The sequence below is a fragment of the Pimephales promelas genome, chromosome 6 (genome assembly GCF_988280905.1).
Source record: "Pimephales promelas chromosome 6, fPimPro1.hap1.1, whole genome shotgun sequence".
NCBI lineage: Eukaryota > Metazoa > Chordata > Actinopteri > Cypriniformes > Leuciscidae > Pimephales > Pimephales promelas.
Window position 1 is genome coordinate 36,080,530 of NC_142774.1, and position 22,361 is coordinate 36,102,890.

A 22,361-nucleotide genomic window follows, 5' to 3' on the forward strand; every position below is an offset into this window, starting at 1 on the left:
GAATTCATATAAAACTTTTGAAAAAAAAGGTTGTAACAATAATAATAGATGGACACTGCTATTATAACATGCTATGATTTTTTTTAAACAGGTAAGTTACGAGGCCTACATTATTAGTTTGCTAGCCTATAGGCTATTCTGCTTATGTAAAAGTTCTAATGGTCATGACTCATGTTGAATTTAACGAACGATAATGTTAAGCCTATATGTTTCATAATCTACAGTCACTGCTTTATATAATACTTTTATTCTCAGGAAACTATTTGTTTGTTTCCCAATGATGACTTACTACAATGACTGATATATTAAAGGGATAGTTCACTTTGAAATTAATTATTTGTATGTTTTAGCTTACCTTCAAGGGCATCCAAGAGGTGTCTTTGTTTCCACAGTATTTTCAATTTTGACATTTTTCGGTCAAACCGATGTTCGGTCAAAACGGAGATTTCGGAAGTTTTACCTTTCACTAAATATATTTAGCCTAGATTTGTGAAAGGTAAAAAACTTCCGAAATCTCCGTGTAAACAATGCGTGACGTAGACCGCGAGAGATCACTTCCGGCGTAACGTTGGAGACGGTTGAGTTCGGTTCAGTTGGACATCTGATTCAGATCAGTTCGACGGCTGTTAACAAGAGGTAAAAATATAAATACTGTTAGTTTTCTCACACAAACCGCTCGTTTTGTGTCTTAGGCCATCAATGTGTACTTACATTCACGAGTCATTAAATCATGTTTAATTTGGACTTCTCTGTGCATGCTCTTTGAGGTGGACCTCCAAAACCTGCATTATGACTGACAGTCAGTAGTGAGACAACAACGGTTTGACCGAAAAATGTCAAAATTGAAAATACTGTGGAAACAAAGACACCTACATCTTGGATGGCCTTGAGGTAAGCTAAAACATATCAAAAATGTATTTCAAAGTGAACTATCCCTTTAAAACCATGGGAACTATATTTGAAAGAAAAAAAAAAGATAATTATAATATTTAACTCTGTATTTAAAAAATAATATCAATAATAGGCTAATTGTCCCAGTTTTTCAGTGTCATGGTGCGCGCACACACACAGACACACGTGGTTTTCTGCTGTGTTTTATGGGGACATTCATAGACGCAATGTTTTTTATGCTGTACAAACTGTGTTTTCTATCCACTAACACACAAAACTTTCAGCATTTTTAGATTTTCAAAAAAGATAATTCTGTATGATTTATACACTTGTTTCCTCATAGGGACCAAAAATAAATGTCCCCACAATATCAAAATTTACTAGTATTACTATACTTGTGTCGGGACATTTGGTTAACTGTTTTAAATAAAATAGGATTAAAAGTTGGATTAAAAGAACTCGTAACCCATCATCAAAACACAATTTTGCAAGTTTTGAACACACAGAGTGGCATTTGAAAACTTCAGCTTTAATAATCCACATAGCATAAATAAATAACATGCAAAATATATCTCATTCACCAGCGATAGCCCTCCCCCAAAGCCACCCACTGCTGCTGTCTGGATGTTAATGTGTGTGTCGTCGTTGACATGCATCTGTCTTGCATAGTATAAAAACTCATTTTGGGCGATTGATTCTTGTACAGGAAGCCCTTTAAAGTCTTCATCATTAAAACATGATAGAAAAACTCAAAAATAAACCAGGGCAAGGGGTTTACAATGCTAAAATGTGCACGTTTTTTTCTTTTTTTCCTCAAAGGTGTGACAATTACTTTGATCACGTAAAGGCCACATTATTAATTTACAGTTGTACACATGCCAAAGCGATTTAATAGTTCAGGACAGGAACGGTAATAAGGCTGTCAGTTTGTATAATCACTTATTTAATCTGCACGTTCTCATAAAACATCCAGTTAAGATAACAGCTTTTCTATCCTTCGTTCTGGCTTTCACATCTTTAGTTCCTTCATAAGCTTCTGTCCTTCCATTTACACTATACAATAAATATTATCTTTACATGATCCTCACTTTTCCATCCATCACCTCGGGAAAAGCAGATTATACTTATCACTGTTTACATGATCACACGATGTGTTTTCATTTGGAAGACTAGAATACTTATATATTTCTATTTCATATATCTAATTACAAAATGAAACATGAACAAATAGAAATGTTTAAACACCATCACCCTTATAAGGATCTATGCTACAACAGATCCAACCATTACTGACACACTTGGTTAATAAGTAAACACCGAGTTAAAGAGCAAGGGCTCTACCAGGCATGCATAGGGTAGACTAAAACTCCTTATGAAGTATGTTTAACACAGACACATGGCACATAATGAGCTCCATAAACACTGCAGACTTCCCAACCAAATATATGGCACATTAGGGTTTCAGTCGAGACTGCTAGTTGGAGTTTTTCAGCTCAAGAATCACATTCAGCAGCCAGTGATATGCATGGACCAACCTCTGATGCCAATTCATGCATCTGTTAGCAAGTCAATTGAAGAGGAACGGTGAAACTTAATACTTTAAACGCAATAATGACATTTACCAGTACATCAGGGCGCACTTTTTTGTAATTCTCATCATTTTGCAAATCAGAAGTCTGTAATATCACATATGCCCTCAAAGATGTCTCATTATCGGCAAGCTTATTTTCATCTATTTGTTTCATATTACTTAATGCTACAGTCACTGCTTTTTTATGTTGTTTTGTGTCTGGGTTTCAGAAAGTTTCATTCTCAAACTCTTTGTTTTTTTACCCTAAAATGGTAATTATGTAAACTTCTCAATAAAAGAAAATCGAATTCTGCCACAAAAGAGGAAAAAACAAAATAAAAACAATAATGCTTTGATAAATCATAATGTTTAAATTATGACATATTTAAGTCATAATTATGAGTTAAAAAGTCAAACTCATGACACAGTCATAGCTGACATTAAAAAAAGCATAATTATGATTAAAAAAAAATATGGCATTAAAAATCATATGACAAAAACTCCAAAAATTAGGACAAAAAAATCATATATATGAACAAATTTGTCTTTTTATGTGATAATTTTGACTTTTTTTTATTGTTGGACTTTTATGTCATAATGGCCTACTGTTTAAATTTCAACTATTTATAACATAATATTGACTTTTAATCTAATAATAAATATGACTTAATCTCATAAGTATGTCATAACAGGAGCACAGATTTCAAATATGTAAACTTCTCAATAAAAGAAAATCTAATTCCGCCACAAAATAGGAAAAAATAAATAAATAATGCTTTAATAATTCGGACTTTAAATGTTCAAATTATGACATATTAAGTCATAATTATGATTTAAAAAGTCAAAATCATGACACAGTCACAGCTGACATTAGAAAAAAATCATAATTATGATTAAAAAAATATTCTAAGAATAAAATAAATCATGTCATTAAAAATCAAATGACAAAAACTAATAACAAAATATCAAATATATGAACAAATTCGGCTTTTTATGTGCTAATTTAGACTTTTTCTTATTGTTTGACTTTTATGTTATAATGGCTTAGTGTTCAAATTTGAACTATTTATATCATAATATTGACTTTTAATCAAATCTCGTCATGACAGGAGCACAGATTTCAAATATCAATGTTTCTTGGGAAATCTCTTTCTACACCTTTAAGATTTGGTTTTAATATCAGATTTCTAATTTATTTCAAATATACCTTATGATATATAAAATGTTGTCCTCTAAACTAAAGTGATCTGTTTTAACATAAAAATGTTGACTTTCAAAGCATGCTTTTGAGTTGCATGTAAATTATAAATGAAGCCTGATGGCCTATGTTCTCTCCAGCTATCATGACATACACAAATAATTAATTTTTAAGAGCATCTCATGGACAGAAGCGATTATGCCAGTAGCAAACTAAAGGCCATTAGGATATCATTATTTGACTGTTGTGCTTCTGATGATATGCTAATGCTGAGAATCTCAGAGCAAGCTGAAAGATATCAACCATTTAAACAAACATCTAGCTATATTTGCTCATCTTTCATTTACAGACGCACGGGTACTTTGCTTTGAATTGATATCATTGAATCCAGATTTGAACTTGAAAGGTTCAAGGTTGCGTAAGGCTTAATTAGCTCTGGAGAAACAAGTCCATTAGTGCTGCATGTTGTCAGGCTAATTCATCTGGAAACAAGGGACTGGCTGAATACATGGAGAGAATGTATAAAAGAAAGAGGTAGGATAATTCTCTTGGAGATGAAAAGACAAGACATTCTCATGGAGACTATGAATACACTCTTTTATAACCGTTCTCTCTCCTTTGTCAAATTCAATTTCAAGAGTTTCCGAGGCCTTGGTTGAAAAACTGAGTATAATCCTGGTTTGGTTCTGTTTGATCCTGCTGGTTTTGTGCCGTTTTAAGTGAAGAGAGAGGACAATCGAGATGCACTGGGACGTAATGATGCATTCTGGGTAATACGAGTGTCTCCTTCTCTCACTAAAGGAGCGATCGATTTTAGTTTAATGTTAAACCTGAATAACAAACTCGGGGTTGGTGTAGGAGAAACCTTGGAATTCATTTTGGTCCAGATTCATAATGAAGAGTTTATCGGTTGGTGTCAGCTCAACCACCATCTTGGTGAACTCCTTGTCGAAATTCCCAGTGTCACGTCGATTTTTCTGGAAGAAATAGAGAGAAGGAGAGTTGTGAATGTGACCATGAAACTGATCGCAACGTTTATCATGTTTAGGAACTACCGTGCAAACGTTTTGGGTCAGTAAGATTTTCTTTTTTAAATGTTTTTGAAAGAAGCCTCTGGCTCATGGTGTATATATATTTTATAATATAATATATCAAAATGGAATTTATTCCTGTTATGAATTTTCAGCATCATTACTCCCGTCTTCAGTGTCACATGATCCTTCAGAAATCATTCTAATATGATGATTTGCTGCTCAAGAAACATTCCTTATTATTATGAACGTTAAAAATAGTTGAGCTGCTTAATATTTTGTGGAAACTTATAAATATCATTCATTTAAATATTTTACTGTCACTGATCAATTTAATACATCCTTGCTGAATAAATGTATTATTCAGTAATTTTTTTAAAATCTTACAGACCCCAAACTTTTGAAGTTGCATAAATTAACATGAATTAATCCCTGTTTTGAGAAAGAACGATGTATAAGTTAATAACATTAATAGATGTTGTAAAAAATATTTGTTTTACTGTATCTACTGTCTGATATTTCCAAAAAAAAGAAACAGACATCTTAAAACTTTTTTTAAAAAACTTCCACAATGCAGTGCGTTTCTGACTGAAACAGGATATTCAACAAGAAAAACTTGATCATGAAAATACTAATTGGTTAACATTATCCAATAGCCCACAAGGCCTTGGTGACATCAGCAGAAAAGTAAAATGGTGGCACTTGTAGCACCAAGAACGTGTATAAAGAAATCAAATAGGGACCATTTAGGTTTTATGTAGACTTCTACATAAAAGCTAACGTCTATCATTATGAGTGCATATCTGTAAGACAACACAGAGAATCGTCAGTGTAGAAGTCAGAAACAGCAACAAAAAAAAAAAAAAGACCAAGCGGAGGAAACTGATGAAGAGGAACCCACAGCTGGTTACATCAGAATCAAAAACTCAAGACAAAAACACAACTTTGAGAGTCAGTCTGGAATAGACAGAATTAAAACACACAAAGGGACAGAACAGAAGAGAGCAGACTGGACCATTAACATTTAAAACACACTCATGAGAATGAGATGAACGTTTGGACATCAAGTCCGGCCACTAACTGCAGACAAACAGCTCAAGGAAGTTCGGCTAAACACATAAACCAGGAACAGAGACACCAAATGCCCTTTCAGTCAAGACGGGACAATCAACAAGGTCCTACCTTCTGCTAGAGGCCCAAACCAGCTCAAGAATAAGGGCCCTTGGAGAGAAGTACTTCTTGAGAGTCTGGTCCCTGTATCTACTCAATAACTGCGCCATCATGTTCTCGTGAGAACCAGAAGTCCAAATGCACAATTTATATAAAACACTCCTTTTGTTCTCCTATGGATGTGCTGTTCGCTGAGGGTTATTTTACAGGCGTGCAATTGGTTACAGTTCTTAAGCATGTACCCTGGCCAATTAGTGAAAGTGTACTCGCATTGTGGAGAATTATTAACTGCGAACATTTATCACTATTTATCACATTTTATGTCATTAATGACATCATTTATGTCACATTATATATATATATATATACTCAACAGGTCATTTAAAAAAAAGAAATGAACACTTTTATTCAGCAAGGATGCATTGCATTGATCAAAGTACCAAATAAAGATAAAATAATTATATTTCAAATAAATGCTGATGTTTTCTATTAATCCATTCTAAGAATCCCCAAAATAAGAAATCAGCATATTAGAATGATTTCTGATGGATCATATCAGCTTTACATTATATTTTACAATATTAATGTTGTTTTTTTGTTGTTGTTGTTTGTTTTATATTTTTGCTCGAATAAATGCATCCTTCACTCTCAGAAAAAAAGGTACAAAAGCGGTCACTGGGGCTGTACCTTTTCAAAAGGCAAACTTTTGTCCATTTTAGGTGCTAATATTACATTTTAAGTGTTAATATGTACATTTTAGGTGCTAATAAGTACATTTTAGGTGTTAATATGTACATTTTATGTTCTAATAAATACATTTTAGGTGTAAATATGTACATTTTAGGTGCTAATATGTACATTTCAGGAGCTAATATGTCCATTTTAGGTCCACTAAGGTACCAATATGCAGCCTTTGGGTACAAAAGTGTACCTTTTGAAAAGGTACAGCCCCAGTGACAGCTTTTGTACCTTTTTTTCTGAGAGTGTTGGTGAGAACAAGAGACTTCTTTCAAAAACATAAATCTTGCAGACTCGGAAACATTGAGAAATATTAAAGACATCTCTTAAGCAGACATATATTCACCAGCTGTATTCATATTCATCTAAAACTCATGGTACATATTATGGTCTATATTTGAACGTACATATCTAAAATGTCATTATCCAGATACTTTGTTTTCGGCACTGTTTGTGTGTGCAAGAATAAACACAGAGGAGGAAAATATACAGACATACAGAGATCATTAATATATTCCAAATACATATTCATATATTTTCCTCTATAGAAACAGTCTGTCCACAGTTTCACAGTAATTTGATCCAAACACTGCCAGGCACAGGTAACAAGTCAAAAAAAAAAAGGTCATACATCAAAAAATTTGGCAGAATGATGACATAAAAAGATATGTTCTCGTAAGTAGTACATCATCATGTCTGGAATTAAGTTGTAGTTACATCACTATCATTTCCAGTTGGTTTAAGGATGTGGTTATGAGTATCGAAGCAGCACTGGTTGGAAAACTACACGTTGCATGACCAGCTCCTAAACTTTTAGCTCTGACTTGGCACAGGTTCACAAAAACACACGTACGACACCCAACCGAAAAAAGCACTAAAAAGGGGTGACCCAGTAAACATCCTGATCAATAAGTGGTAAATGGTTCATAATGAGGCGCATGGTTAAGTGTGTAAGTGTGTGTGTGTGTGTGTTATGGGGAGACAGATAGATTTGGCAGCTATAGTTAAAATTCTAAAGATATGTTACATCAGAGGCAATCAATGAGTCTCATAAAACCTGTCGAGGACATGTCCAGGTCACATTTCACTCCAAACTGGAAAAAAAAGAAGAGACATTTGGAATATACAGTACGGAGCACCCGGACAAGATATGCGGACAAAATATTTTGTGGTCACAAATGAAGAATTCGTTCCCTCGTTTCAGTAAATCATGCCACTAATGGATTTAAATAAAACAAGGAATTTACTTATTACAACATGGCCACAATCGGTCAAATTAAAGGAACAAATGATATTGTGTGCATGATATACTTAAAAAGAGGGAACAAATGATTAAAACATGCTAGTCGTGGGAACGAACTCTTAATTTGTGGCCACAATGTGCATATTTTTCTTCCCCGCATGTTATGTGTAGGGCTCTGTAAGAATAAAATTAATTAATTTTAAAACGATTTTTTTTTTTTTTTGCATTGTGACGTTCTCATCACAATTAAGCATGTTATTTGTTTGATTCATCAAATTGTCATGACAATTATGTCACAATGCAACAACAAAAAAAAAAAAATCATTGTGCTCTTTTCTTTTTGCAAAATATGATTTTTGGGAAAATCAAACCGATGAAATGGGACACTGGATTGACCCAGATATTTTTTCGTTTTTTGAGACCTGTAACACTACAGTCCATGATATACAAGCATCAAATAGTCAAAATCTCGCACACACTCACTCATTATAAGTTGATTTACAAAGTTAGTCAGTCTCTCACCTGATCCTTTGATTCAAACAAGAAATAATAACAAATATAGATTGAAATTACCTCCATTCCTCCATCAATCTGGTTGAACTCTCTCATTGGCTCATTCAAACTATGTAATTTCAAGATCTGTATTCTCATTGGTCCCTATATTGTGCTTGGCTTAAACTGGCTACTTGGATTTCACAGATGCAAAACTTGGATTAATGTACGAGAAGCCCTGAAATTCTTCTTGGTCCAGGTTTTGAATCACTTCTTGGTCAGGAGGGGTCAGGACGGGAGGATGGCGGGTGAAAAAACGATCAAAGTTCTCTGCGTCTCGACCGCACTGTGGAGAAGACGAGAGAAGAGAGATGTGGGATGGGAAAATGATGATACGGCATGAGCAACCAAACGAGGAATTCATGACAAATGGAAGCCTCAAATGTGGGAAAAAAAAGAAATGGGGAAAAAAAAAAATCCATCCAAAAGTGTGGTAATAATAAAAACAACGCTACTTCTGTTCTAACAGTCTTAATTGAGGGATGGGTAATGATAGAAAATGATGAGCACATATCTGTATTGCATAACTAAAGTACAGTATGTTGGCAGTCAAAGGATTACAATCACCTTCCTGCAAAACATTTCATGCACATCATTTTCTGTGGTGGAAACATATTTCTGATGCTGCGAATTATTTTACAGTTGCAGAATGTAAGTCAGCACATGTTAAAGCAGCATTTGGTTTTCAGCTGATGAATGTGCAGCATTCAGAAAAATGTGATCCGTGGAATTAGACAATTCCAAGTATTTCAGAAGAAGTGAGTGAAGAGGTGATAGTGAGAAAATAATACGGTATCTGTATCCAAATCACTTACCTGTGAATGGATGAAATCATTTTAATGAAATATTTAAATGTTTATTCTGATCTGGGACAGTCAGCTAAACTGGCCAATCAGCCCACAGTCCAATGCATTATTAGACAAATACACTCATTATCTAACATTAACCTGACTCTGGCAGCACTGTTATATGATCATCTATACACAACGACTCATCAAGTGAAAATTAATCAAATAATAAAATAAAACCTAAAATACTCAAAATGCAATTTCTATTAAAAGCATTTGGTAACAAATAAGTGCAGGTGTTTAGTAATGATCTGAAAAATCTCATTAGCCTCTCTTAACATGTACGACATGACTTTAAATGCCTAGTTGCCATGGATACACTCATACAAAAAACATAGGCAAATACTTTTGCCATTATGGTCACTAATTTTTAGAACTAAACTTCATTTAAAATATAAAATTGCATATATACAACATACAAAAAAATTTGGGTCAGTATGATTTTTTACCATCAATAAAATAAATACCGTCATATACAACAAGGATACATCAAATTGATCAAAAGTGACAGTAAAGAATTTTGCATTTCAAATAAATTCTATTCATATAAATTTTCTATTCATGAAATAATCCTGAAAAAAATAAATAGCATCCCAGCTTCCAAAAAAATATGAAGCAGCACAACTATTTTAATAATAAATGTTTCTTGAGCAGCAAATCAGCATATTAGAATGATTTCTGAAGGATCATGTGACACTGAAGACTGGAGGAATGCTGAAAATTCAGCTTTGCCATCACAGGAATAAATTATATTTTAAAATATATTCAAATTGAAAACAGTTATTTAAAAACATTTTAAAATTATTTTTTAAGCAAATAAATGCTACCTTGGTGAGTATAAGACATTTCTTTCAAAAGCATTAAAAAATCGTACCGAACAGTAGTGTGTGTGACTCATAAGACAATGGCTTTAACATACACTTTTGGTCCATATTGTGTTAATGTGTAAGTGAGAACGAGATCCATTTCTGTGACTGTATTGTTATAATTTCGAATAACAAGTTTCAATTCGTCAACTGTATCTTTCTTACACATTTTATATGCTTTCATAGGTGGCGATGGCATGTTTGTGCTTAGCAATGGATTACCATTAATCGCTTGCACATTGTTCAGCCAAATTGTTGTTTTATCATTAATAACTTATTTTTTTATGAAATGTTCTTAAGCTAAACTTCCTTAAAATAAATGCCATTCATACATTTTCATGTGGTTTGGGTGTCCAAATATGTTTTGGGGTCACTGTATTTCCACATCCGCTCTCAGACCACAATAAAAAAACACTGAAAACCCATAAAATCTGCACAGTCAAAATGCTTAAAGTCTTAAAATGCTCAATTATTGTTTTCTACAAGATTCGTGCATCTGAATCTGAAAGCAAACCTTCACATATTAGTGTTCACATAATCTTTGCGGTTTAACAGCAGAGCATGAACTGTGACACTTCACTTCCTGTACTGAGACAGTGAGAACCACATCATCTTGGCCACGATGCACTTCTCTGAAAATTAGGCACTTAAATAACAGAGATATGCTAAAATACAGTATACTAGGAGATAGAGAAGTGTAAAAAGGATGCCATTGTACTTTTACTACCACGTGCTGCAGTGCACCCTCCTGATATAAACAAAGTTTTAAGTAACTTTGCAACTACATATCAACTAACTCTCATTAGACTTTTAGGTTAGGGTTAGTAGAATAAGTTGACATGTACCTACAAAGCTACTTATAGTCAGTAGAATGTCTTTTGCGGGGCCATCAAAAAACAGTGTTAAAGGGTTAGTTCACCCAAAAATGAAAATTAAGTCATTAATTACTCACCCCCATGCTGTACCAACCCCGTAAGACCTTCGTTCGTCTTCGGAAAACAAATGAAGATATTTTTGATTAAATTTGAGAGCTGTATAACTACCACATTGGCTGCCTAAGGGACTGCCTCTTGACGGCCCAGAAAGTCAATGAAGAAAATGTTTAAATATCCCAAGTGACTACCGTGGCTCAACTATATGTTTATCAAGCGACGCGAATACTTTTTGTGCGAAAAAACAAACAAAAATAACGAGTTTATTCGACTATTTCTTTTCTTCCTTGTAGGCCAGAAACGAGACTTCCTTAGATTTCCACGACGCATGCGCGAGAATTGCGATCTGCTTACACCAGCTTACACTACTTCAGATCGCAATTCTTGCGCATGCGTCGTGGAAATCTATAAGGAAGTCTCGTTTCTGGCCTACAAGGAAGAAAAGAAATAGTCGAATAAACTCGTTATTTTTGTTTGTTTTTTCGCACAAAAAGTATTCGCGTCGCTTGATAAACATATAGTTGAGCCACGGTAGTCACTTGGGATATTTAAACATTTTCTTCATTGACTTTCTGGGCCGTCAAGAGGCAGTCCCTTAGGCAGCCAATGTGGTAGTTATACAGCTCTCAAATTTAATCAAAAATATCTTCATTTGTGTTCCGAAGACGAACGAAGGTCTTACGGGGTTGGTACAGCATGGGGGTGAGTAATTAATGACTTAATTTTCATTTTTGGGTGAACTAACCCTTTAAGCCTGGGACACATCTAGCCGACGTCAAAGAACTAGCGGATACGACTAGTGAGCCGACTGTGTTGCCGCCTCTCGGCCAAAAAGCTGTGCTTTGTTTGAACACACCAAAAGTACAAAAGGCAACTGTCAACTCTGTAAGTAAATATCTGTCTGTATCAGCAGGGATCAATAGTCTATTTTCGTCATTCAAAAAGGGAAACCAAAACTAGGACTGCAAACATACAAAGCGTAAACAAATCAGCACTTGCTTACAATTTTGAATATCAATCATGTTGATCACTTCCTTCAGTCCAGAAGGCTCATGTTATTAATACAAATATTTGTGCATTCGAAAGCTCATGCAAGATGACGTAAAATAATAAGCATTCTGTCAGCTTACTAAGCTCGCTTTCATCAATTTCGCTTTTATTCTTGTGAACTGACTCTGAACAGCCAATCAGAGTTCGCTCTTTCTCATTGATGGCCCAATGGTGATTCAATATGCTGAATCAGCCCAAAAAAACCCGTAAGGCGTCTGACTACAGAGAAAAACTAAGTAACGTTTCCCCATGTACTTGGTGTGTCCCGGCAGTCAACTAAAAATGGAAAAGTTAGTAGAAAGTCTAAAGTGGACTATCGAAATAAAATGTAACCAAACACACACATGCACAGCTGCATTATCACTTACTGCTTTGGGTTTGAAGGGGGGTTGAACTTCTTTATTTTGCAGCTTTTCCCAGTCCATGTAGCGGAAGAAAGCGTGTTCCTTAATGTCTCGTTCTCCCTCCGGTCCACAACCCAGACGCTTCCCTGGGTGCTTGGTCATCAGCTACAAACATGTCAGAATGTCTGTTAGTGTATCCAAACAGAACAAAATATATAAAGTGTGTGCTTGTGTGTGACGCCTACCCCCTTGCATATGGCCACTGCTTCTTTTGACATGGATTTCGGGTAAGATACATGATGCTCCATGATGGACTGGAATAGCTCATCTTCATCCTCACCATCAAAAGGGGGCTATAGGGGTGGAAAAACATTGGCATCACTGTATCCAAAATGGCTCATCCGATTGAAATTTAGACCCAGAATCAAAGTAGCATTAGTTTACCTGTCCCGCCAGCATTTCATACAGGAGAACTCCATAAGCCCACCAGTCAACAGACTTCCCATACGGTTGATATGCTATGATCTGTTACACAGAAGAGCATTTATATGCCTGGTGTACACTCGCTGCAATTCACACAATACACTCATATATTCATACACACCTCTGGGGCAATGTAGTCTGGAGTGCCACAGAAGGTTTTGGTTGTGGCCCCATCAAACATGTTCTCTTTGCACATGCCAAAATCAGCTATCTTAATGTGGCCTTCAGCATCCAACATCACATTATCCAGCTTTAGATCTCTACACAAACCCACGGCACAAAAAACAGTTCACATCTACACATATATACAATTTGATTACATTATTTTAGTTCTATTCATAAATTAATTGAAAAAAAGGGACAAAAATAATAAAAAATAACACATTGCAATTAACTTTTATGCTTACTTCCACTGTTCAAAATCCCCCCCCCCATGTCAAACCCACATGCATTCAGAGTGCAATCACAAACAAAAAAACAAACATGTCACCTGTAAATAATGCCCTTAGAATGAAGAAAGAACAAGCCGATGGCAATCTCTGCAGCATAGAACCTGATGATAAACAAAAAATGGAATTAAAACCAGTTAAAATACTGATCTGATGTAGGAATACATCTAAAAAAAGTAGTTTTGTTGGTTAGCATAAACACTCATATTCAAAATTAGACACACCACAAACTAAAATGATTGCTTTTACACAATGGCGACATCAGTAATATTTTAAACTTTAAATACTTTTAAATATTATAAAATTTAAAATATTATAAATTTATCATTATAAATTATAAACTATTTCACTATATATATTTTTTTCTTAATTTTAAAACACACACTATACTAAAGGTTTAGGGTTGGTGTGATTTTTTATGTGAGTCTCTTATGTTCATCAAGGCTGCATTTATTTGCATTTAAAATAATAACATTGTGAAGCATTATTGTCATTAAAAAAACTTTTTCAATTATAATATATTTTAAAATGTAATTTATTCCTGTGATGGCAAAGCTGAATTGTCAGCAACCATTAAAGTCTTAACTATATAGCAGTCTTAAATACAACTTTCAATAAATAATTAAAGGTAGGGTATGGGATTTGCAAAACGGCCGGCAGATTTTGGAAATACACAAATCCAAAGATCCTACCTTCGTTCCTCCTATGCTGGCCCTGACTCCACCCATTCGAAGAACATGGACGCGCAATCGAAAGCAACTTGCACTTTCTCTCTCTCTGTACTGGGGCGACTTGCACTTACTGTGACTGGGTCACAAGCTTTGAGTATGGGGGGATGGGCGGTATGGTACAAGCATTTGATTGACGCACTTACTATGCAATGATTCTAGGTGGTCTTGGAAATGATTGGCTGGAGTTTTTGCCCATTCCCCAGATGATTAAATTGCTTAATTTTCATTTCAGTGCTTCTAACTCAATGGCTGTAAGTGGGTTAGGAATAGGATTTCAAGTGATTTTGGAAAAAATGGTCAAAAAAGAATAATCACATACCCCACCTTTAAATGAATAATTATCTCATTCATTTTGACATTATTTTTTGTGTGTTTGGGAGTAAATACATACACAGCATGGGGTTCCTTAAATTTTCCCACTTGTTGTATCTGATACATCAAATCTCCACCATTGATATACTCCATCACAAAGTAAAGGCGGTCCTACAAACAACAACAACACAACTGAGTAGGAGATCATAGTGTTTGTCATGTGTATGTGAATCTGTTCTGTGTGTGAGATGTTTACCATGGTCTGAAAGCAGGAGTGGAGATGGGTGAGGAAGGGCGGTTTGCCAGAGAGAGCAAGAACTCTCTTCTCCACCATAGTGCATTCCACATCATCATCCTGAATGACCACGTCCTTCTTCAAGATCTTCACTGCGTACAGCTCGTCTGAGCCTTTACGCTCGGCAAGCATCACCTGGAGAACGACAGAGCATGCGATAGATATTCAAATAATAGCATTATGAATTGTTTATTAGTAATTTATTTTACATTGAATAGATTATATCAATGTAAAATAAATGTCTAAATATTAAGCAATTATGTATAACTGACATGATGAGGGTTAAATTACATAATATGAAGCCTATAAATTACATGTTTTTTTTGTTAAATGTCCCATATTTCATTTACAAAAAAATTTGCTGTTAAGGTCTCTTTAAATTATTTACTGAGTATGGGGTACAATGTTGTGTTTTTATAGGTTTTTTCCCTTATTTTCTCACTATTCTATCTTAAAAAAGAATAGACTTTTAAATCATTTTATAAATACTAAACATACACTACCATTCAAAGGTTTGGGGCTTGTAAGATTTTTTGATAACACTTTATTTAACAGTGTCCTTCTTATATATATTGTATAGTATATTGTAAAATAATATTACAGATAAGAATAAGCGTTTTCTAATTAAATATATTTAAAAATGTGATTTATTCCTCTGATAGTAAAGCTGAATTTTCAGCATCATTACTCAAGTCTTCAGAGTCGCATGATTCTTCAGAAATATTGACTGTATTGTAACTTTTAAATAATTTAATAAGTCCTTGCTGAATAAAAGTATTAATTTCAAAAAAAAAAAAAGGAAAAAAAGATAAACAATAGTGTGTGCTACCTTGCCAAAGCTGCCTTTGCCCAGCACCATGATGAAGTTGAAGTCTGTGAGCTTCATGCGGTCTTGGTTGCCATTGGCATCATATTTGGAGATATCGTTCTTTGAAGAGCCATCTATATTCTTAGTGCCAGGGCCGATCTTGGCTCTCTGGAGTTTTTGGAAGAAGAAAAAACACAAAAAACCATTCAGAATATTGTCAGAAAGGGAGGAAAGCTAAATGTAAAAAATAAATGTCAACAAAATGGGATTTCACCTCAAATTTCTGCCTCAGTTCTTCATTGCCCTCCTCTCCATCTGGTGGAACTGGAACATTGAAATATTCCCCTTCCTCTTGGCCCAGACACTTAAACCTACAACGCAAACAGATCAAAACGATGCTCTCAAACCTCGAGTACAGAGGTCTGATGTGCTCATCAGGTGTATCCCATCACGCTAGTGCTTACCATCCATCAACGCCTTGTTTCTGCAACTCGGAGATGCCAAAAGACATGGCCCCCATGAAGTCATTTCTGCTGGTCAGATCCCAATCCCACACCTCCACTGACAAACGCCTGTCTTTATCTGTATCTTTGAGGTTACTATGGTGGCATGAAGATGGAAAGAGACATTGCACACATGTAAAACATCCACATCCACACCCACACAACTGCATTGCAGATTGGTTTATTTTTCACTCACAAGCTGAAATGTTCATCCCAGGTAGGATTGAGGGAGCACTTGATGGTTTTGGTCTTCTGCTTGCTCTCGCTCTTTGGGTCTGGAATTAATTTAAGCTTCACGTATGGATCTGATAGTCCATTTGGATCCATTGGCACCAAGTTACGAGCCTCCTTGACTATAAATTAAAATACACAATGTGAAAACCAATGAATGCAGGACTTTAACCCTAAAACCGTATTCTGGACAAATGTGGGCAACATAGTTTTGATTTGTTTTTAAAAAATACTTCCCTTGATCTGAGCGGTACAAGACTTGGCTACTTTTCCTAAGTTTCTTTTGACTCAATTCTACAATGTTACGTGGGTGAAAAAAACCCTCCTCAATCTTGTATTTGGGTCAAAAATGGGCACCCATAGAAATGAATGGGAACAACTGTAATTTAAAGCACTCTAAAATAAGCCAGAATAAGACAATAGGTGACAGCAAAGTCACTTCATTTTTAGGTTTTAGCTCTAAGAACTTATTGGAATGATATTTTAATGTAGTTAAAAAATAAAACATAAAAATAAGCATAATATACATAGAAAATATGGTACTTTTTGAAGTAAATACATTCAAAAATACCCCCAAAATAATAAGAAACACCATAAATGGATAGACAAAACTTTATCGAAGACAGTGATATAACATTTATAATAAATAAAAATTAGGATAACACCTGAGTCCTCTGTGCCCACATTTGTCCACAATTACAGAATTAAGGGCTTTAAAGTAAATACGGTTTGAGGGTTAAAGCATTATTATATCTTCGTAAACTCCATTAGATTTCATCTCATCCATTTCAGCGTTATCTCAATTAACAAAAATGACTTTTAGTAGTTTTTCCAACAACAATACAACTGATCTAAACTAAATTTCTAAACTACAACTGCTAGGCAGTTGCTAGGCTGTTCTGAACGGTTACTAGGCTCGGTTGCTACGGCACTGTTAGGCTATTAGGGCACTGTTATGGTTGCTAAGCAGTAACAGGTAATCTGGGTTTGTGTCTATATTGGGTGGATTATCATGCATTTCAGTTTCCTCGGTTTTAGTTTATTTAATTGGTTTTTCATTGTTGGATTTATTACGCACCTGTGTCTTGTTTTCTTGATTCGTTTGTTTTTGTATTTAAGCCCTATTATATTCTAATCTCATCACATTTAACCAGTCGTTCTGCTCATGTTTTTGACAGTTGCCTAAGTACTTTGTGTTTATGTTTAATAACTGCCTGCCAAGGTCCAGCACTTTTATTTTGAGTAGTTTTCATCTGCGTGTAACTTTAGGTCGTTCTGGGTGTTGTTAGGTGGCATTTAATGTGTTTTGTGTGGTTGATACCAGGCTTCTGGGTGATTGTTCATGTTTTTTGGTGTTTGCTCAGGCATTGGTAAGGTTTTTTGTTTGATCAGGCTCTGCCAGGCAGTTGCCATGGTGTACTAGTTAGTTGCTAGGATTATATTATAGCAATGTCAACCTTTTGGCTCTCAAGAATCTGTAAGAATGCTATAAATAATAGGGAAATTGTATGAAACGTCAGCTATCTATATACACAGCCCTCTAAATGTAGCTCTAGAGAGTTGATGGATGAGTGAGCTGCTGTGAATGGGATGTGGGGCGATCGTTGGCGGATTGATCTCATGTTTCCAGAGGAAGCTGTTTCTGCCCAAGGCAAAAAGAGCTGAGAAAAACACAGACTCGTTTAGAACACTTTGTTGCAGAGATTTTTTGTTTTTTTAAACTAGAATCTAGAAATCATCTTTAGCAAAACATTCACACTTCACCATTTTTGCAACATTTCCATTCCATTCTCTTGCTCTACTGATTTGCATGCTTGGCTGAAAGTTTGAGCTTGTAAAGCAGTTTGCTTTCTGCCCAGCTAATATATCACATAAGCCACAACAGCACTGACCATATTTGCTTATTACATTCCATATTCAAAACCAGCACAACTGTGGGCATTCTAGTTTCTGAACAAAGCCCTTCCTCAGTAACTTCAGTCCATAAAGATTAGTAAATTATCATCAGAGCATTTGTTTGGAAAAGCAACTGACCAATGAAAAAAAGAAAAAGAAGCACATGACATATTTTAGCTGCCTTTATCTCATCTAAACCGGTAACACTATACAATAAGGTTCCATTTGAAAACACTTGCTAATTACATTATTTTATATGAACAATGAAAAATACTTCTAAAGCATTTATTAATCTTAGCTCATGTTAATTTCAACATTTACATTATCAATACATTAAAATCAAAAGCTGACATGAACTAACAATGAACAGTTGTGTTTTTATAACGTTAAAGGGGTCATTAATTACAATTTTCCTTGAGCTTTTGACATATAAGTGGTCATCACACTCTACGAATATCCTATAAGTTTCCGAACTGAAAACGTCCGTGTTAGTCCAAAAGCAGCTTTTATTGTAACGAGGCCTAGATAAGTTAACTACTTGTTGTGGAATGTGCAACCTTTCACGCCACCCTATAACAAAATAGTAAAAACGTGCTAAAAGCATGTAATACTTGTCTATTTCATATGCAAAGATGTCTGCCAATCACAGCGGTGGTAGTAACACTGAAGTCTCACAGAAGACACTCCCCTTCAAATCAGAGGGCTAAAATCAGGGTAAAACAATATCTTTTATTTCTAAATCATTTTTAATTAATGTAAAAAATCATACTAAAATTATAAGTGCACCCAGGAAACATTAAAACAATAAACCAATGCAGTTCATGACCTCTTTAACAAAGATGGACAAATACTGTGACAAATGTATTGCTCATTGTTAGTTAATGCATTAACTAATGGGACCTTATTGTAAAGGGTTAACTCTAAAACAATACATTTTATCCATGCAGGACCAAATATCCGAACACAGGAAGTGCAACCTAAAACCTATATTGTAGTGTGCAGGGTTAGATCAACCAATCAGATAAGTAACCAAATGTGTTATTTTTGCTGGTAAAGGTGCTTTAAACTGGTTTTAGCTGGTCCTCAACTGAACAGACTTGAGTTCAGCTAGATTAGCCTGAGCATCTGTGGACAAAAGCTTTTTGAAATAAGTCTAAAAATACAATAAAAACGAAACAGTAAAATTGTGAAAAATCATTACAATTTAAAATAACTTTTCTATTTCAATTTGGCAAATGATATGATGGCAAAGCCTATAGGCTACTTCAGTCCAGTCTTCAGTGACATTCTAATGTGCTGATATGGTGAAACATTTCTTACTATTATCATAGTTGAAAACAACTTTCGCCCCTTAATATTTTGTGGAAACCTTAAACATTTTATTCAGGATACTGTAATGAATATCACGTTCAAAAGAACAGCATTTGTTTGAAATGGAAATCTTTTTTAACATTATAAATGTATTTACTGTCACTTTTTGGTAAATGTAAAAATGTAATCCTTGATGATTAAGTATTAAATTCTATCAATTAAGTATTACAATTTTGAATGATATTGTATAGACCAGCCTGACCTGCTAAAACCATCAAACCAAGACATTGCTATGTGGCTGATCTGGTTGCCAGGACATTGCCATGTGATTGCTAATGTGTTCTGAGTGGTTACTATGTGGTTACTAATTTATAGATGTTACAGTGTTCTGGGTTTTTGCAGGGGGCGCTGTAAATTGCTAAATTACCTGATTTTAATAACATTAATAACATATATATATATATATATATATATATATATATATATAAACTGTGAGTGTGTGTGTGTGTGAGAGAGAGAGAACTTACTGGTCACAGAGAGAACAAAATTTGTGATACTAGCACTGATATGCAGCCGTCCTCTCCTCTCGGTGTGGTCTGTTCCACACAGACTGGGAACATTTTCCACACATCGTTTATGAATATTCATCATACAAGCTGCAGAAAACCACACATAATTAGATTGACAGCATTACAAGTGTGGGTTTTCACTCATTACTTCTAACTCACTACATTATAAGAAATGCCCACACAAACACAGCAGACACCAGGACACACAGTCACAAAGATCATATCCACACAAGCAAAAATAAATATATACTTAATAAACAGCTGTATTTACATGTGAACAACACATACAATTATTTAAACATATGAAATATAAAAAAAAAAACTAAATATTTAAATAAAAATAACACTATCTCTTCCAACAGAGTAGATCAAAGTAGTGTATCATAATCCATCATCACAACCAGCAGGGGTCACCATATGAGGGGTTTCATTGTGCAGTGACACACTGTTGGTTCAGTGAGAGTGTGTGAGAGTGTGTGTGTGTGTGTGTGTGTGTGTGTGTGTGTGTGTGTGTGGGTTTAGACTCACTGTCACATTTCATCCCCTGGTGTATGAGCCCGTACAGTAGAGATCCACAGTGGTCACAGAATGTGGGGCTGGAGTATGTGTGTACCTTGAATTTATGCTTACTGCGAGGGTCCTATGACACAAACACACAATACAATAATTCAGAAGCAAAGCAAAGCTATATTTTGTGATATTTAGCTATATTAATAAATAACTAAATTAAAATAAGAATACAAAAATACACACACACACACACACACATTCATTTCAAAATCAGAAGGAACAGCTACAGCTGCTCTAATGTTGTCTTAACATCATTTAAATTACAGAGTAATTAATGTTAGTTATTGAAATTCATCACATTATAGCAAATACATTAGAAACAATTTGTTCACCTACAATAATGCAGTGTTATTTTAATTACATTGATATTATATTATAGTTTTTATTGATATTTTAAATACATTTTCATTTATATATTTTAATTACGGTTGGAGATTTAGTAATAAGCTGGGTTTTAATTTAGTTTTTTTAAGTATGTCTAGTTTTTAATATATTTTAAGTCAGGGTTACTTAGTTATTTTTTTAAGTATGTCTAGTTTTTAATATATTTTAAGTCAGGGTTACTTAGTTATTTTTTTAAGTATGGTCTAGTTTTTAATATATTTTAAGTCAGGGTTACTTAGTTATTTTTTTAAGTATGTCAAGTTTTTTAATATATTTTAAGTCAGGGTTACTTATTTATTTATTTTTTTTAAGTATGTCTAGTTTTTAATATATTTTAAGTCAGGGTTACTTAGTTATTTTTTAAATATGTCTAGTTTTTAATATATTTTAAGTCAGGGTTACTTAGTTATTTTTTAAATATGTCTAGTTTTTAATATATTTTAAGTCAGGGTTACTTAGTTATTTTTTTAAGTACGTCTAGTTTTTAATATATTTTAAGTCAGGGTTACTTTTTATGTCTAGTTTTTAATATATTTTAAGTCAGAGTTACTTAGTTATTTTTTTTTAAGTATGTCTAGATTTAGAATTTTTATTTCAAGTACTGTTACATCAAGTTAAACCAAATGAAAAATAACTAGCTCCTGCCCTGCACTAATGTTTTCAGGTGTAATTACTTTCCAATAAAGTCTTCTCTCGACTATGGACTTCAATTTTAAAAAAAACAATTGCAAAAATATGGACAGAGCTTAGCAAAGCGAGATATACAAGAAGGAATCAAAAACAATTCAGTGGATGTTGAGGCACTGACTATACGAAACAATATAAATTTCTACAGCTAGGGGGCGCCAATGTAGAGACCCAAGAAATAAAATACTGCAAATATTCCTATAATAAAATAACAAAGTGCAGCAATATGAAGAAGCAGAATTTTGATTGCTGCTTTTCTTTTGTTGAAATGATTCCAGCAAGTGCAAGTTAACCAATTAAACAAAAGCAAGTTAATGATCTAACTATTCAACACATCCTTCAAGCTTGTGTACAGGAGTCAATGGTGTAAAGGTCAAGGTTTTAAAGCTTTTCTACACCGCAGCATTACACAATAAACATCACTTGTCATGTGCACCATCATTCAAAGGAAAACAAATATAATTGGCTGCAATGTAGAAACAAAGCACAACACAGGATGTGTTGCATGTGTGCGCCTGCTTTTACACATACAGGGAGGAAGCGTGGTTATAAATAGAGATTAGAGAAGAGAAAACTGGTGTCTCTGCCTGTGTGCACGTGATTATACAGTGCAAGCAAACACATGAGGAACATGATTGGTGTTAGGCTTCATTAAACAGTACATAATCAGTTACCACTTAATAAATATTTAAACTTCTC

At 34.4% G+C, this 22,361-nt stretch overlaps 1 protein-coding gene across 2 annotated transcripts in view; it reads right to left on the reverse strand.

Annotated features, from left to right (window-relative positions):
• Nucleotides 1–1,817: 1,817 nt before the first annotated feature.
• prkcba (protein kinase C, beta a) overlaps nt 1,818–22,361 on the reverse strand; it is a 34,480-nt gene continuing 13,936 nt past the window's right edge. The window contains exons 4-17 of one of the 2 annotated variants that reach the window (XM_039651605.2): nt 20,550–20,661; nt 19,980–20,108; nt 16,211–16,367; nt 15,976–16,110; nt 15,786–15,882; nt 15,533–15,679; nt 14,665–14,838; nt 14,488–14,579; nt 13,407–13,469; nt 13,038–13,176; nt 12,878–12,958; nt 12,679–12,786; nt 12,458–12,598; nt 1,818–4,636 (exon numbers count right to left, since the gene is read on the reverse strand). In XM_039651605.2, coding sequence (XP_039507539.2) covers nt 4,484–4,636; nt 12,458–12,598; nt 12,679–12,786; nt 12,878–12,958; nt 13,038–13,176; nt 13,407–13,469; nt 14,488–14,579; nt 14,665–14,838; nt 15,533–15,679; nt 15,786–15,882; nt 15,976–16,110; nt 16,211–16,367; nt 19,980–20,108; nt 20,550–20,661 — 1,728 coding nt within the window. In that variant the 3' untranslated portion in view covers nt 1,818–4,483. Of the gene's footprint in view, nt 4,637–6,899; nt 8,680–12,457; nt 12,599–12,678; nt 12,787–12,877; nt 12,959–13,037; nt 13,177–13,406; nt 13,470–14,487; nt 14,580–14,664; nt 14,839–15,532; nt 15,680–15,785; nt 15,883–15,975; nt 16,111–16,210; nt 16,368–19,979; nt 20,109–20,549; nt 20,662–22,361 lie in introns of those variants that run through there. The other variant, XM_039651604.2, reaches the window with a different exon arrangement.